We start from the raw sequence: 16,498 nt of genomic DNA on the forward strand, positions 1-16,498 counted from the left end.
AAAGGGGTTACATGTGTACCAGCAGGAAGGTCATACAGCCGGATGTTTAGGAACATCCGAGGAACATCAGTGATAACATGGGCCGAGGGAGACAGCATGTCTGCCTATTCGGGCTAGTATCTCCTTCTGGCCAGGGCCGGGTTTTGTACACTGGTTGGCACCTGCCACATTGGCATGATTGAAGTTTGTGTGTTCTGTTATAACAGGCTTTGTCTTAGGTTTTGACTTTGATCGAGGAAGCGACCCGAGGAGCATCTTCTGTCGGAAGGCTCAGCAACCGCTTCTAATAACAACCACAACTGTTAGACTCTGCACAGTTTTACTGTTTGAGACTTAGCCTGTGTGCTGTTATTCATTATTGTACCATCTACAATAAATCATCATCTAATCGCTGATCCTGATCCCGCCGTCAAGCTTTATTGACCATCTTCAATACAGACATTAGAACTAAAACACAACGCAACAACCAGAGAATCCAACAGGAGTTATACAATACTACAGACCTATTTATATAGCCATTCATTCAAATACTTATAAAAGCTATACACCTGTGTCTAATAAATGCTATTTTATGGAAAGAAATGGAAATGCAACTGCAGGTGACACAAAACCTCTCTATTCCTCTGTCACCTCCTCTGTGTGTCTCTCTCCTCTTCCCTTCCTCTCCCTCCCTCCTTCTTTCTCTCCATCTCTCTCTCTCTCAGCCTGCTCTGTGGACACCTCAGCAGCAGGAGTGTGAGGTGAGAGTGAGTGAGTCACGGTGGGCTCTGAGGAGTGTGTCAAGAGTGGCCCGTCCAGCCAAGCCGTCGAACACACTTCCTGCCTCCTCAGTCTCCAGGCGCCACTAACGAACGCAATTACGAGGAGGCTTCAGGAGGGGTGACTTCATGACCGCTGGTCAGAGCCTCCTGCCCTGGACCCTGCTCTCATTATCCCGTCGGTCAGAGGCATCTTATAATGAACGGCTCGGTCAGGGAACGAAAAAAGAAGAAAAGAAAAAAAACACTCCTCCATCAATGTCAGGAGGAGGGAGTTTGAGGGTGGAATGAAGTTCTGTTTTGTGTCTAGCAATAAGCGCTTTAAGATCAATGTTGGTTTTTGTGTCGTTTGGTTTTCTTCTTTGAGATTGATTTTATCTCCAGATTGCAGATTTCTTTTAAAAGCTACATCTCCTGTGTCCTTCACAATGTGTCCCTGGAGTGTTATGGTGTTATGGGAGGCGTGTGTGGAAATGAGAACAGAAGTGCTTCAGAAAGGCACCGAGAAATCAGCAGTATTATCTCAATTATACTCTCTCCACATGCAAACACACCGCACACACAGACAATGCCTCTCTCTCCCTCTCACACACACACACCGAAATAAAGAGACAAACTCACTAACACACACACACACACACACATGCATCTCTTGCACTAATGGCCTGAGGTCAGACCGTAGCAGGATGGTTTTTCAGCGCTTGACCCCTCAGGGCAGTACCTGATGGTCTGCTGTTTTGCTTCTCCCGTAATAGTGCAATGTTATTGGACCCGGAGGAAACGTGTGTGTCCGTCTCCATTTGCACCGATTTAATTCAAAGTCAACTGCTGGCGATGTATTTTTGTTTGTCTCTCTTTTCTCTTCCGCTGCTTTTCTTTACTTTTTGTTGTTTTTATGTTGTGTGGGAGACTTTTAATGAGTTCCCTCCGCCGTCTCCTACTCACGGCAGTCAGGAGCTGACCTCCGCGCGCATGCACTGCACGTGACCGCCGTCGACACCAAGAAAAGCAACCAAGTGTGTGTCACTCCTCGAAAGAATTGTCAAGGTGCACGTCGCCACCTATCAGCTGCACCTTGTCTTGAGCATGACCTTGAGACTGGCGGGATGAAAGGGCCGCCTTAATCCTGTACAGTTAGCCGCCGCGCTTTGCCAATCAAACTGGCTAATCGACACACTTTGCAATGTAATGAACAGCCCATTCACCTTGTAATTAAATCACTCAAAGCAGGGCCTTTAATGGCTGCAGGGTCCGCCACTCATTCATTATTCACTGTTTGTTCATGTTCATAATGTAACTCCAAAGAGTTGCTGTGAACTTGTTGTTTGTGCAAATCCCCTCCCACTCCCAATCTCACTCTCCGCTATTATGTAAGATTAATTACCTTAGTATAATGGGCCCCAATATTGGGTGGTGGTAATTAAAAGATAATGATTAGCCCCTTTGAGTGTTACAGACACAGAGGCAGGAACACGTTTGTGATATTCAGCGTGTTCAATAAAAGATTAGGCCTTGTGTGCTGAAGGGAGGACTTTTGTGCTGATGCACGGGGCCAGTCTCCTGTTCTCTCTTTCGCTGGCGTTCTCTCGCTATCTCACTTTTTCTCTCTCACTTACTTGCTGTTTCTCTCTCTCTGTGCATCTGTTTTACTCTAGCCTATTAGTTTATTCTCTTCCCCCTTTTATTCTCTCTTGTCCTTTGTTTAGAGTTTTTTTTCCCTTTCTCATCCCCTCACTCATTCTTTCTCCCTCCCTTCCTATTTCTCACTCTCTCTCTCTCTCTCTCCCTCTCTCTCTCTCTAGTCATTGTGTGCTGGGCTGCTGGAGCATTCCCCACAGATCACCTATGTTCCATCAGATGAGCATCACATTAGTACAAATGGCAAAGATAGCAAAGAAACACAGCTGGCCAATGTCTCTCTCTCTCTCACACACACACACACACACACACACTCTCTCTCTGTAATACACACACACACACACACTCTCTGTAATACAAACACACACACACACACACACACACACACACACACTGTAGCAGGGGAAAGAGTGGTAAGGGGGATGAGGGGAGATGGAAAAAAACAAAAGACAAATGATGGAAGAATCTGATCGTTTAATCCCCCATCCCCAATACCCGTCCTCCTCTCTTTGTCCCTGTGGAGTGCAGCAGCTGCTGGAGCTGATTACCAGGAATCCAGTGTGTTCCTATGGCCCTGGGGAAGAGAGAAGACCAACAACGCAGCCCCCCACAACCCCACCTCAATCTTCTCTCCTCCTACCTACAACCACCCCCATCCCCTAAACAAATATTAACCCCTCCAGAGCAAGGGAAGAGGAAGACCTAGCCTAGAGAAAGTGTGGCTGATGTGGTCAGTTCCGCATCTGTGGCATGGGTACTGATAATTGGGGTCCATCTCTGCATCTCTGTGTCATGCAGTGTTTTCGCAGCACGTAAATTAACTGTGACAGGTAATCGGCGGGGCCGCGGGAACAAACCTCTCCGTGGCTGCACTGGGCTTTAGTGGCCGCAAATTTATGCCACAGTTTGACCAGTGATAATTGGTCACTTTACACCAACCATAATGGCCCAAATGAAAAGTGACAGTGTGCTAGTGAGGACTGGATCTGACGGTGCCAGGCCGGGGTGGGCCAGTGCTGGCCCAGCTGTGGCCCAGAGTCGTCTGTAGTCCGGATGCTGAGTAATACAGGGCTGGGTCCTGCTGCTCGTGCATTTGCATGCTGATGAGAGAGAGCCCAGCGCTTTTTAACATTCATGTGCAAAGTGTTAAAGGTGACGAGAGTGCTCTGCATGGGAGCTGAGATATGATGCACACACACACACACACACACACACACACACCACACATACATACATGCCATACACACACACACACACACACACACACACACACAAACATGCATACACCATACATACACATACAATCACACACAAACACACATGCACCCATACATCACACACACACACACACACACACCACTTTTGCTTAAGGCTGAGAACTGTGATGGTCACTGAACTGGGTCAAAGGGCAGCGAGCCTGAGGGGTGTTTCCTGAAAGCAGGCAGTGGGCACAAAGGTATTTGCACACTGTCCAGACAATGACAACAAACCACAACATTCTGAAGTTACCCAGACATCATCCAAAAAAAAACAATATTCTAAAGTTGTCCAGACAATGTCTAACAATCCTAACATTCTAAAGTTACCCAGACAACGTCCCACAAACCCCAGCATTTTAAAGTTTTTGTCCTAGTTTGTAGATTATGCAGACAAAAAAGAGCCCCATTCTTTAGTGACGCCCCAGCTCTACTGTGCTGGGTTCGGCTCTTTCTCCCTTGCTGGTCATGAGCTTGTCTGGCTTGTTTGTCTGTTCCTGTCTTGGCCTGCAGGAGGAGCTGTGGAGGGTCTACCTAAATGTGCAAATTGAAGGCCTAATTGGAGGGTGGATAAAAATCTGTGTTCTCCACTTGGCTCTCTCTCTTGTGCGGCACCCGCGAGCACACTCTCGGCAGGGCACTCTCTGCAGCTCTGCTCCTTTACTCTTTGCACTACACATCCACATGCTGACCTCCACGGCAGTTTTGCTTAGCCTTACACATACTGACTTGTAAATATACTTTTGTGTAAAATATACTTGGTGTGGTCTCCCCTTCATGTCGTGCCCGCTCGATGGTGTTTTATGCCCCCAACGTCGTCTCCCAGGCAGCGCTGCCACCGCTGACTTAAAGGCACCAAATCCTAAACCTAACCCCAACCTAATCATTCCCACCCTATAAGCAACACCTTCCCCTTACCTAACCTTAACCCATCCTTAACCCTAGTGCCTTCCAGGCAGTGCTGCCTTGAAGACAACGTTGGGGGCATTAAATACCAAGAAACTGTCGTGCCCACTCCTAGCCAAGTGGTTACGACACTTTCATCACAAGACAAGCTGGGTTGGGGAGGGGAGTTTGGGATTGCTCCCTTACGTGATGCGTGTGTGGTTCACACACTGCACATGTGTTTTCCCAGAATGCTTTGGGGTCCCTAAGGAAAGCGTGGTACAGATAGTAAAGTGAGACCGCCGCCTCGGGGAGCTTGTTACAACATCAGAACAGCAATGCACCAATGACCCGCTTACCGAGCACGCCATGCAGATGCATTTCAAATGAGTCTGTCCTCATTGGGTGTGTGGTGAGTGAGCGTGTGTGAGTGTGTGTGTGCCAGTGTAGAGCAGTGTAAATCAGGGAGAAAATCAGTATTTGTACATTTCTCCAGTGTCTGATTGATTTAAAAAAAAAATGTAAACATAATCCCCCAGAATTATGGTTCTACACAGTGTACTACAGCAAAGTACTGCATAAGGTTGCATAATAGAGTGATCTGGCAAGAGATGCTCTCTGATCTGAGAGATCAGTTAAGTTACACTTAAATAATCAAGTCACAGCAGCACACCAGCATTCAAATCACAGAGACAATATTCAACTACATATATTAAGTAGAATGCATTACAGTTTTTGCCTATTGCTTTCACACTTTTTGCAGAATTTGGCTCATTATGTCAAAACTCTACACACAGCCAAATAAGACATTGGACTTGAGCTTGGAGATAAACAATGCACATCTATGCCAAAAAGAAACACTGCAATCAAAACTCAACAATCCTTTCTAAACATTTTATAAACATTCAGTAATTATTGCAAAAAACATACACATATGCACCATTTGAATTACAGTCAGACAGCAGATGGAACTGTAAGACCCAGAAAAATGCAGCACACATTCATAACATTCATACTAGTAATAAATAAGATTTAATGGCTGCAAAGGTGTCCCTATATACGGACGAGGTGAGGGAGTTCGTTAATTCTGAAAATTGGGACCCCTCGAGGCCTGTTATCCTGCTGATTTGCCAGTGGCTGTTTGCCACTCATGTATGTAGGCAATAGGCATGCATTTATAGCGCACAAACGACTCATGGGGTTCAGTTTAAATGCTGACCTGTTAAACTGACCTGTTCAGTCTGTTGTTGTTTATATAGTTACAAATTTGAAAAGAGCATTGAAATGGAACAGTGATTATTATTATTATTATTATTATTTACCAGATCTACTTTATAGGTTTCCTGATACAGGATTAATAGCCCCCTTCACACAATCAGAAAATAGTATTTCTTGGCTCTGGGAGATAAAAACATACTTTCCAAACCCAGCTGGCCAGAGATTGAAATACATTTTCCATACACAGAGGAACAAGGTATGTTCATGTGTCTATTTTTGTTACATATCATGGTCATATCATGACCAGTTCCATTTATGCTATCTTTGCAAAGAACTTCTATGGCTAAAACAGATGTTGTGTGGTGTAGTCTATGTGATATGCAGGACTATCTCAGTATACCCACTTAAAATAGACAAGAATACGTATTAACATTTGGGGTTGATCACAGTATACCTACTACAGCTAACTAGACTACACCACTGTGCGGGCCTCTTATTTTTAATTCCCAATACAGTACGTTGTTCTCAAAGGTCAGGAGGCTGCATGCCGCTCCTCTGCAGTCCCATGTGGCCTTCGATTGCTGCATCTCCCGAGGTTACAGTAGGAGTCTCCAAGTCTATAAATGTCCTACAATCCCGTTGGTGATATTGAGCTCAGGGAAAGCTTTATCACAATTCCATACCCATCAATTCCTGGGGCTGACGGCCTCAACTGATATTGAATGGATCTCTGAACAGCAAGGACACGGAGAAGACACTGCCAGGAGAACACCTCCAAGTAGAAGTGTCTCTGACTAAAGACTCTATGCCGAGGAGGGGTTCCTGGAACAGGCTGGTGAGGAATATCCGTTTTGTGTCAGGCGTAACTCTGCAGGTGTTTTCAAAAGACTGTAGGACCATCATGCCAAACAAAGCTATCAAAGAAACACCAGTCTTGGCCTCAGACGCTGCCCATATCTGACACTGGCCTCTGGTTTCCCTCACTGTGGTATCCTGCACTACAGTGTGGTGCTTAGACATACTGTACAGTATTGGCTACCCCCTTAGTGCTAAATGGGTACCCAGTACATAAAAAATTGAGGAAAAGGGTCATTTTTACATTGTGCTATTTTAACACATTTCAAAGAGAAGCATAACTACATTGGGGATTAGTGTGAGATCTAGATATCTCTACATGCCTTCCGTACATCAACAGCCTACTGGCTTTGGTTTCCAACCATTAACCTTTTGGGAACGTTGAACAAGAGGAAGATGGCTGTGACGAGCTATGGTGATTGTGGTGTCCATAACGAAAAGAGGAAGTAAAACACAGGGGGCACGTCTAAGTGGCTACTAAAACAGATGAAAAAAGGCTTCATGCTGCAACGTTACATGGTGCAATACTTGGCATTCTGGGAACACATTGGCAATGTCAGCGGCCCAGTCTCCATATTGTAAGACAGTGTAGCATCAAAAACCTTTATTTTATGTTTATGTAAAACAATAACTACACTGTGTTGCTTTAAAGCTGTGTACACATTTCCCACACAATTTGCTTGTCATATTGACATACAGTGTGACACTGAGTAACTTGCAATCATTAGCGGCGCTACCACAGCACTCGGTGTGAAATGAGTTAAAGTGTGTGGGTGGGGTGTTACATGATGGATTACCCCCCTGCCCCCAGTGGTCCCTGGCCCCACGCCTCCAGATATATGACATTTACACGAAAGGCCACAGTCATTTACACAGGCCGAGCGCTAGCCAAGCCTCTGGAGTTCCAACTCCATGTTTGCACAGAGTTGGACTGTGTTTGCAGCTTATCTGTCTGGTAGACAAGAATTCTTTCGGATCATGAGCATATTGTATAAACTTTATCGTTTTTGTGAATTGAATCACTTCATTTCTGGATGTTAATAATTAATGTGAAGGACCACTCAGTATAAATATTCAGATGTTAATTTGCATTTCTTGTTGAGTAGTTTACAGTTTAAATGTCTGAAAACGGGCCATTGTAGAACAGGTCTTTGTGTGTTTGTAGATACACTGCTAAGTACATTCCAACACACTAGCTGAGTTTCCATCCAACTTAATGCACATTTGGACCATTCGAATAAGACATCCTGACTGGAGACACTTGAAATGTGCATTCAATGGACCTTTCCACTTTTGAGCGGTTGTTCCTGCCCCCTTACTGTTGCTAAGGTCCTACAAGCTTTTGCTTATTACCAAATAATCTTGAAACTATGCAACCTCTTTGTACATGAACTGCCCAATACTGTATATAGCTGTTTATATCAGAGCCATGTCTTCAGGCCCCCAGTGAAATGTATTGCAATTCCAGTAACGTTCAAGGACGGATTATGAAAAATTTGAAAAATAACCCCTTAAATTATGACTTCTGGCAAAGAAAGAACTGGACAGATTGAGATTTACAAATGTTTTTTGCCCAGCTGGTATCTGAGAAAACTTTTTAGAAAAGACAGGCTATATGAACCCAACCAATTAACTCTTCTTGGGAGGGGAAAACAACCCATGCAGAGGCTGCGGTGTTAGGCATAGGATGTGAACATGTGTAGCCAACTTAGAGAAGAGAGCCAACTAAGAGAAGATAGATTAACGTGGCAAATGTTAATATTTTTCCCTCGACCGGCCCAAAAGTGAAGCGGCCCACCGGGAATTCTCCCGATTCTTCCGATTACCCACTCCGGGCCTGGTGATAAGCGTCAGGGAGGATGGATGGTAGAAAGAGGCCATGAGGGACTGGAAAGGCCAGGTAAAAAAGACGAAAAGTATTGGAGGAAAATGCTGCCAAATGTGCCAAGCTTCCAGATTTTTTTTGAAGGGGACAGAATAAGTGGCAACTGGTAAATTAGCCATGATTATAGCGCCGTAGCCTAATTATTGGGCTAATACTGGACGTTGTAGCGTTGTCAACCTATTCGCAAGCAACATATTAAATTAATTTAAAAAATTAGCCTTTTTGTATCATCCAATATGGCGATTCATAGACTTTGCAAATATTATGCAAATATTGATAACAAAACTCAAGCTTGATCTGTGTATGCAGTAGCCTAGGCCTAAAAACAAAAGTAGCCTCTGAGCAGCAGATCAGCCAGTCCCCGCTGAAAATGATGAGCCTGAAATTAGCTATGACTAGGGCTGGGCGATAAAACGATAGCGATATGCATCGCAATAAACATGTAATCGATATCAATAAAAAATACGTTCGATATAACATTCGATAATTAAAAGCAACACACACCTCCTGCCTTACGTTGTCCATAAATAAATAGGCTAAATATATCTTGCATTGTAGCTAGTATGTGCAACTCTACCAGAGTAGGTGATAGAAGTAGGCCTACCTCAACACAGACTCTCAATGAGTCCTTGCCCTGTGCACTCTCTCTCTCTCTTTCCCTCTCAACAGGCGCATCCTTCCTCAGCATGTCCAAACATTCACAATCGTGCAAGACAACTGACTAAATTGCTATTAAATCCGGTTAGCATCATTAGCACGCTGCACAAATTTGTTAAAAACTGTTGCATTCAAATTGACTGCTAAGTTCTAATCATCTCAATCCAGATGCAAATGGAAAAGTATTTTCCAAGACTCAAACGGGCCTATCCCAAGGAGAAAAAGTATTCATTTGAAACTTAAACACACGTGGGGAAACTGAACAGTCTAACCAGACTATGATAAACTAGCAAATTAAGCTACTTTGTTTACAATATTTCCAGGCTTCAACCAGTGCTGCTTTTCATTCAGACGTGTTTTTCATGATTGTGTTGACATTTCTTTTCCCTGTTTGCTTTGATTGATAACTAAGGTGATTAAAATCAGAGGAAGGTTAAGTTTAAAATAAAAGTGTTTAAATTGAACTTTTTTTTCCTTCTGGTCCTTATCTGAAATATATTTTTAAAAAATCAATAATTATCGATATCGACTGATATGAAACACTTATATCGTGATACAGTTTTCAGCCATATCGCCCAGCCCTAGCTATGACTACAGGGACAAGTAGAAAGGATAATAGAGTTAACCATATGAATTAAAATTATTTTATACAAGAAAGAACAGTAGGCTATATGACAGCAGTAGGCTACATGATCAACCTATATGCCTTGTTTGCTCAGAAGTGGGTGTAGTAAAGGAGCAAATCACCAAACAACAACATGATACAGTAGCTGACCCATGCAGAAAAAACATGTAAACAATAGTTCAATATGCCTCTTAGTGGAATTGTGGGATACATTTCAAATGCTTTATTTCTTCCTTCCTGTTTTTGTTAACTTATCAACTTATCCTTGTGGAATAGTGGAATATTGGTAGCCTATAATAAAAACTGCAGGATAGTAAGAGCTTAAATGTTGCCTTATTCATCCAATTTCCACCACCACTAAAAAAGTGGGCCGTTCTTGGGCCTGAAACTCCCGGGCTGAAAAGTGGCCCCACTCCGGCCCTGGCTTAACTTAATCTGCCGTAGGTTGTCAGCTTAGCTAAGCATTGCCCACCTGCAACTGATATCTACACACCACCATTTGTTTGTGGGACAAAAGAAGGAGCTTTAGAAAAAATGGACAATTTGTTTGGTTTTTAGATTATTATGATTGACAGACTGGAAAGGCTAATCTTCTAATGTGCATAGCAATTTGATTTGCTAGGGGAAGGTGAATTAACTCTTGATTCACATAAGCATGATTAAAGTCAATATATTCACATTTGTTGCATTTCTACCTGCATGTTTCCATAAACGTTCACCTTACATTTTGACCCCACAGCTGATCAGAACTCTTCCCTAGATTAGAAGAATGTTCATAGCACCGTGAGTGGAAACACAACTACTATAATTCATTCTCCATACGTCCTCTGCAAGTTATGCTAGAATTGTTTTTGCGTGGTTAACTTTAGTTTTAGGCTATGTGTGTGGTGGAGCAACGGTAACATTACCGTCTGACGGTTGGTCAACACAGGTGCAATTTTGAGATCTACTTTTGGTCAACACAGGTGCAGTTGGTCAACACAGGTGCAATTTTCAAATCTGCTGCTGGGCAACACAGGTACAGTTGGTCAACACAGGTGCAATTGGTCAACACAGGTGCAGTTGGTCAACACAGGTGTAGTTGTCAAATCTGCTGTTGGCGAGTCTGTGTCGATTTGGATAAAAACGTCCACCAAATACCAGTAAACAAACATTCGTTTTATGTCAGTAATTGTGTGTTGTGTATATTCCATGGTGTTTGGAGATATACAGTATTTGCCCTATAAAAATACATTGTGATTGTTAGTTTGTATTATCTTTAGGTGATCGATGCCTTGTTTGTTTAAACTCAGTTACCTCAGGTGTAGTTATAATAAAATGACATGTCGTATGAGCTCATGAGTATTCCCAGCATGCTGCAGAGGCCTGCGCATGCCTTCCCTCCCACCCCACGCCGAGAGGGAAGGAAATTAAATGAAATGGGTGTATTATTGAAATGATCCTCTCTGGGGAGAAAGAGAGAGAGAGAGAGCAGGAGGGAAAGCGGCACATGCGATTTCATGTAATCCCCCCCACACACACACATCCACACACACCCTGGTCCCTTTCCTCCTTGTCATTTCCCTGTCCCCCTTTATGAAGGTAAGCATTCCTAAAAGGGCTCTAATTTCCTCTCTCTAATCTGTTGCTTCTCCCTGAGCCACCAGCGCAGATTGATTCCTCCCTCGCAATCAATGTGCCATTGTCCCTGCCTCAGCTCACCGTAACACTGATAATAACCAGCCATGCCTATATTTAGCAAGGAAATGCCTGCTTTTGTTTTTTTCCCCTCATACCCTTACACCCCCACACACACACACTATGCCACGTGCGAACAACGGGGAAGCTGATTAAACCAGCAGATTGGCCTGGCGTGGCGATTTCACAGTGGCACAGCAGGATAGCAGTGAATGCCTGCCGCCGCCGTGACGCAAGTGCCCGGGATGACTGGCGTCCAGCCGACCGCACAGCGGCGCCTTAATGGAGAATGACACAGGCGGACCTGATGGTCCTGCTGGCATGGGGGACAGAGATGAGTTCATTTCAATGTGTTACTGATGTAAATAAAATCACTGCAGTTCATTTTTGTTCATTTGGATGCTTTTTATCCTGCTTTTTATCCTGCACCAACAACATTTGCGTGAGTGCTTTCTGTGGGTTTCAAACCCATGGTCCACCTTGGTGTTGGTGTTTTGCCCTGCCAGGTTCACAACAGGAGCAGTGTCACTGACAGGAATTTATCAAAATTCTTTAAAATACAGGCCTTTTGGAAGAAAGAGTGGAAATGGCAGAGGAGAGAATGGTGTCTTTAGCTTACTATTACTTTAGAGCCCACGACTCTCAGTGGCATCTGGTGCCGGCTCGGATTAAGGCCCGATCTGGCCCACAGTCCATCTCTGTGTGGTCCGTGTGGTTCGTTTAATGGTCCCCTACAGCTGTTGGCATCTCGCTCGCTGGCTGCTATCGATCCCTGCTGTCGGCAGATATGAGAGCCACTGACATTTCGGCCGGTGAGCCTCTCATTCGGCCATAAGTGTGTTATGGTAATTTGTGGTTTGTCTCTGATCGCGACTAATCTTGTTTTGGCGGCGACCTTCTCATTGCCCCGAGCATTCAGGATGAGTGTGGTGTTTTTTATTTGTACTCTGTGTGTCTGTGTACTGGGAGGGGGAGAGAGGTCATTTGCATTCAGAATTCAGCACAGACCTGGTTCAGCTACCTGCATGGTCCAGAGATGATGACCATTTGCTAGCTGTATATTTTTGGGTTTGTGACGTATGTAGGTCGGCAGGACACTACTGTAGGTGCGTCATAATGACGAGGGGTCCAGTATGGAGAGGCTGAAAGTGCATGTGTGTGTGTGTGTGTGCGTGTGTGTGTGTGTGTGTGTGTTTGTGTGTGTGTGTGCATGGGTGTGTGCTTGTGTGTGCATGTGGATGTGTGTGTGTGGGAATGCATGTGTGTGTGTGTGCGAGGGATTTGGCAGGTGGGCCCTCAAACCCTCAAATCCAGTGTCGGTGCAACGGGGAAAATTACTCACCGTGGGGCAACATATTGAGTATAGTTGTGTAGAAATACTTTTTTGGGACAAGAATTGCTAGTATCTTGGTCACCTCTGGCTATTTTTACATCCAGTCAAAATAGCTCCCATATTGATACCAGGGGCGTCATTAGACCTAGAACTGCACTGGGGCACAAGCCCCTCTAGGGGGGTCCGGGGGCATGCTCCCCTGTAAGAACATGTTGTTTAACGTTTAAATGTAGCATTGACTTATTTTTATCTATGGATGAAAATATTTGTGCTGCAGCCTAAACTATTTTGCACTTCAGAATTTTAACCATGCATACACAGGTGGAATAGTTATTATTGCAATAAGTTGACAACTACAAAGCATATTTGCAGAGTTTCACAGTTCACAAATAGTCAAAAATAATGTACATTTCATCACTCCATGAAATAATGCAGAAGTGGTCACCTGTGTTCAGGTAGTTTATCTGAGATAAGTTAGTTATCTTGGTCATTGTAATGGCCATCTATACATGCTATATCTTCCTTTTTCTTGACAGTCTGAGCTACCGATATCTGGGATAGTGTGATAATATTTGCATATGTTTTATGTTAGCATATATTTGCATCTCATGCTTTTTTTCCCTTCATATTTTTTGCATTAATGTCACTAGGCAATATAAGAACCATGATGGTAGGATACTATATGGCTAAACAATTTACAAAAATGTACTGACATAACTTGGCAACTAATATCATTGGAAAGCTTAGATTCCGCTCGTTCATGTGATGTGCTGTGAGCAGTGGTGTAGTCTGTATACTGCGATGTAGTAGTTAGCTGTAGTGGGCATACTGTGATGTAGTAGTTAGCTGTAGTGGGTATACTGTGATGTGATGTTGTGCATATCTTGTTCCCATTCTTATATAACATGCATTGTCCCTGTCATATTACTGTGTGCATTCTTCTGTGTGTGGTTGTGGTTGGGTGTGTGTGGTTGTGTGTGTGTGTGTGTGTGTGTGTGTGTGTGTGTGTGTGTGTGTGTGAGGGCTCTGTATCTTCTCGTCCCTCTCTGTATCTTCTGGCCCTATTTTCACACCAGCTGATGCCTGTCTGTGTGGGAGAGGATGCAGTCATGAGAGCAGCCCTCTGCCCCTGGCCCCCAGAGCATCATGGGTAAATTAATTAGCTGTGTAAGGACGAGATATCATGCCACCAGCATGCATGCAAATGCACACTGACACACTGAGATGCACACACACACACACACACACACAATCAGACTAGCAAAGAGAAACTACTTATATTTGATGATGAGAGGGGGAAAGAAACAGAGGCAGAAGGAATGGGGAGGGAGAGAGAGAGGGAGAGGAAGATGGAGAGGGAGAGGCACTAGGAGACGTGGTGCATGAATATGTTTCCACTACACTCCCAATTAAGGGCTGGCATGTCATGCGTCATGACGAGGGACGCCATGCTGCGTGGTTAGTGAGCTATCGCCCCCACCATCCCACCCCATGAAGGAGAGAGGGAGAGAGAGAGAGAGTGAAAGAGAGAGATATTGAGTGAAGGAATGGAGCTCATTCCTCCTTTCTCCCAGTAAGCCCATTCAAGGAGAGACCTCAGGAGACACCTGAGAGGCACTGAGCTGTATTTACACTCTACCATCCATACCTATATCCTTTTCTCTCTCTCGCTCCATACCTCTCTTATTTTCTCTCTCTCCCTCCTTCCCTCTCTCATTCTCTCTCTCTCGTTCTCATTCTGTCTCATCCAGTTACTTCTCCAATTCTCTCCCTGCTCTCTCCATCCGTCTCTCATTCTCTTCCCACTCTCTTCCTCCCCCCCTCTCATTCTCTCCCCCACTCTCTCCATCCTCTCTAACTCTCTCCCCACTTTCACCATCCTTCTCTCTCTCTCTCTCTCTCTTTCTCTCTCTCTCTCTCTTAGCTAGGTAAGGGGTTTGCTATGGCGCCTCGAGCTTTTAATCCTTTCGTCATTCGGAGCCGTAGACTGACAGTCTGTAAGTGACCTCACGTGGGGACGTGGGGGAGAGCGAAAACGGTGGGGGAGACTTGGGGAACGTGAACGTGCAAACGGGGTCAAGCGTGAGAGATGGATCGTGTCTAGAGGTCACTCACTGGGGATCGGTGGGGGGGTATGGGGTGAGATTTCAATCTCAGGGCTGTCGTAATTCACACATCTCATGCATGCCACCTCCGCACGCGTCCTTCTCGTCTCGGCGAGCTGAACCGGGCCCACGGCGGCGTAGATGAGAAACACAAGAAACGTTTTAGTCCCGACCTGAGCTGCATTCAGTGCGAGGGATTACGGAGCTGTGCTTACCTCTCCGAGCCGAGCGAGCGTTAAGCCTCTGGGAGGATTGCGATGTGGAGTGAGTCGACTACGTGAGAGAGAGAGAGCGAGAGAGAGAAACCGTCTCCTGTCCTCACCGCCTTGATGAGAAAGTATTCCTCACACCTGCATTGTGCATCCGCTACTGCTGGAGACACTAGTTCTAGAATAGACCCTTTCAACAATAAAAACAAAAACAATGCTTGAACGTTCTATTTGGTTCCCAATCTACTTCCTCTGCATTAAGATAACATATGGAATGTTAAAACGGAAGCCTTGTGGGGCCAACTATGATGCTGATAATGGAACTCTCTTGAAAGGGTCTATTAAGGTTTTGCACCTACGTCATAATGTCAAGTGACCGTTTGTTTACAACTGGAGTGGTAGGCAAGAATGGTAGGCAAGGCACTGCAGAGAGTGGTATGCAAGCCTGCAACAGTCGGGTTGCATAGGCTACACATAGTTACAAATAGCTTCAAAATTGAAATTTTAATATCAAATATTGACTGGGAATGCCGACCACTTGTGTAGGCCCTAACAGTTGTTTTACAATAAGAAGCAAAAGGCTTGAGCGACCCGTTTAGCCTACCTATCCTCGTGGTTGTGGAGGATGATCGTTAGCAGCTGTGAAGTCTTTTATTCTCAAGATAGCCTAATGGTGTAGCCTACTGTCTACGAAGACGTAGGCTAAAATACTCCTATCTACAGTCATCCAAAAATTAATTGCCAGAGATAGCCTATGAAGGGAAAAAGTGCAGCATTTTAAACATGGCAAGATTATTTTTACCGGAACAGTTTGTTCTAATTTGTCTCGTGAAATTCATGCTTGTGGACATCAATCACCTATCTTCTGTCCTTCTATTTCAAGTTATCATAAGTGTCATTTGATTATATAATCACAACAAATGCTAATAAATGAAAACAGAATAGGCTTATGTGCTATAGGCTAACGTTATAGGTCAGGCTAACTCCCGCATGTCAAAATAAACTGATTTGATCCTAATTGTTTAGCGATCACACACAACAACTTAAGACAGCAACCTCAAACACCACTGTTGAACCTAGGCTACTGCTTCAGTCATGTAAGAAATAAGCAGTTTATGAATTATCTTTACCCGTTTAATCAAGTCCACATGACCAAAATAACAACATATTTAAAGGCTGAGCTAGCATAACAGCCTATTATAGGCGATGCTGCAATGGATAACTAATAAAAAGTTTCATACAATTAATGAACTTTATCACTCACATTCTGAGTTTTTCTGGTTGGTTATATATCCATGCAGATCGTCTTCGAATAAGCCATCGCTGTTATATGATATAATATGTTACAGGATTCATGACTAACGCCATTAATGTTACATGATGCTGACTGACTCTGG

General features: G+C 44.2%; 1 protein-coding gene across 1 annotated transcript in view; it reads left to right on the top strand.

The window, feature by feature from the left end:
- Positions 1 to 12,289, top strand: part of cd276 (CD276 molecule) — a 144,932-nt gene extending 132,643 nt beyond the window's left edge. Inside the window, exon 6 of the mRNA XM_048232172.1 lies at positions 12,192 to 12,289. Coding sequence (XP_048088129.1) covers positions 12,192 to 12,289 — 98 coding nt within the window. The remainder of the gene's footprint in view (positions 1 to 12,191) is intronic.
- The last annotated feature ends 4,209 nt before the right edge of the window (positions 12,290 to 16,498 follow it).

The sequence above is a fragment of the Alosa alosa genome, chromosome 21, assembly GCF_017589495.1.
Source record: "Alosa alosa isolate M-15738 ecotype Scorff River chromosome 21, AALO_Geno_1.1, whole genome shotgun sequence".
NCBI lineage: Eukaryota > Metazoa > Chordata > Actinopteri > Clupeiformes > Clupeidae > Alosa > Alosa alosa.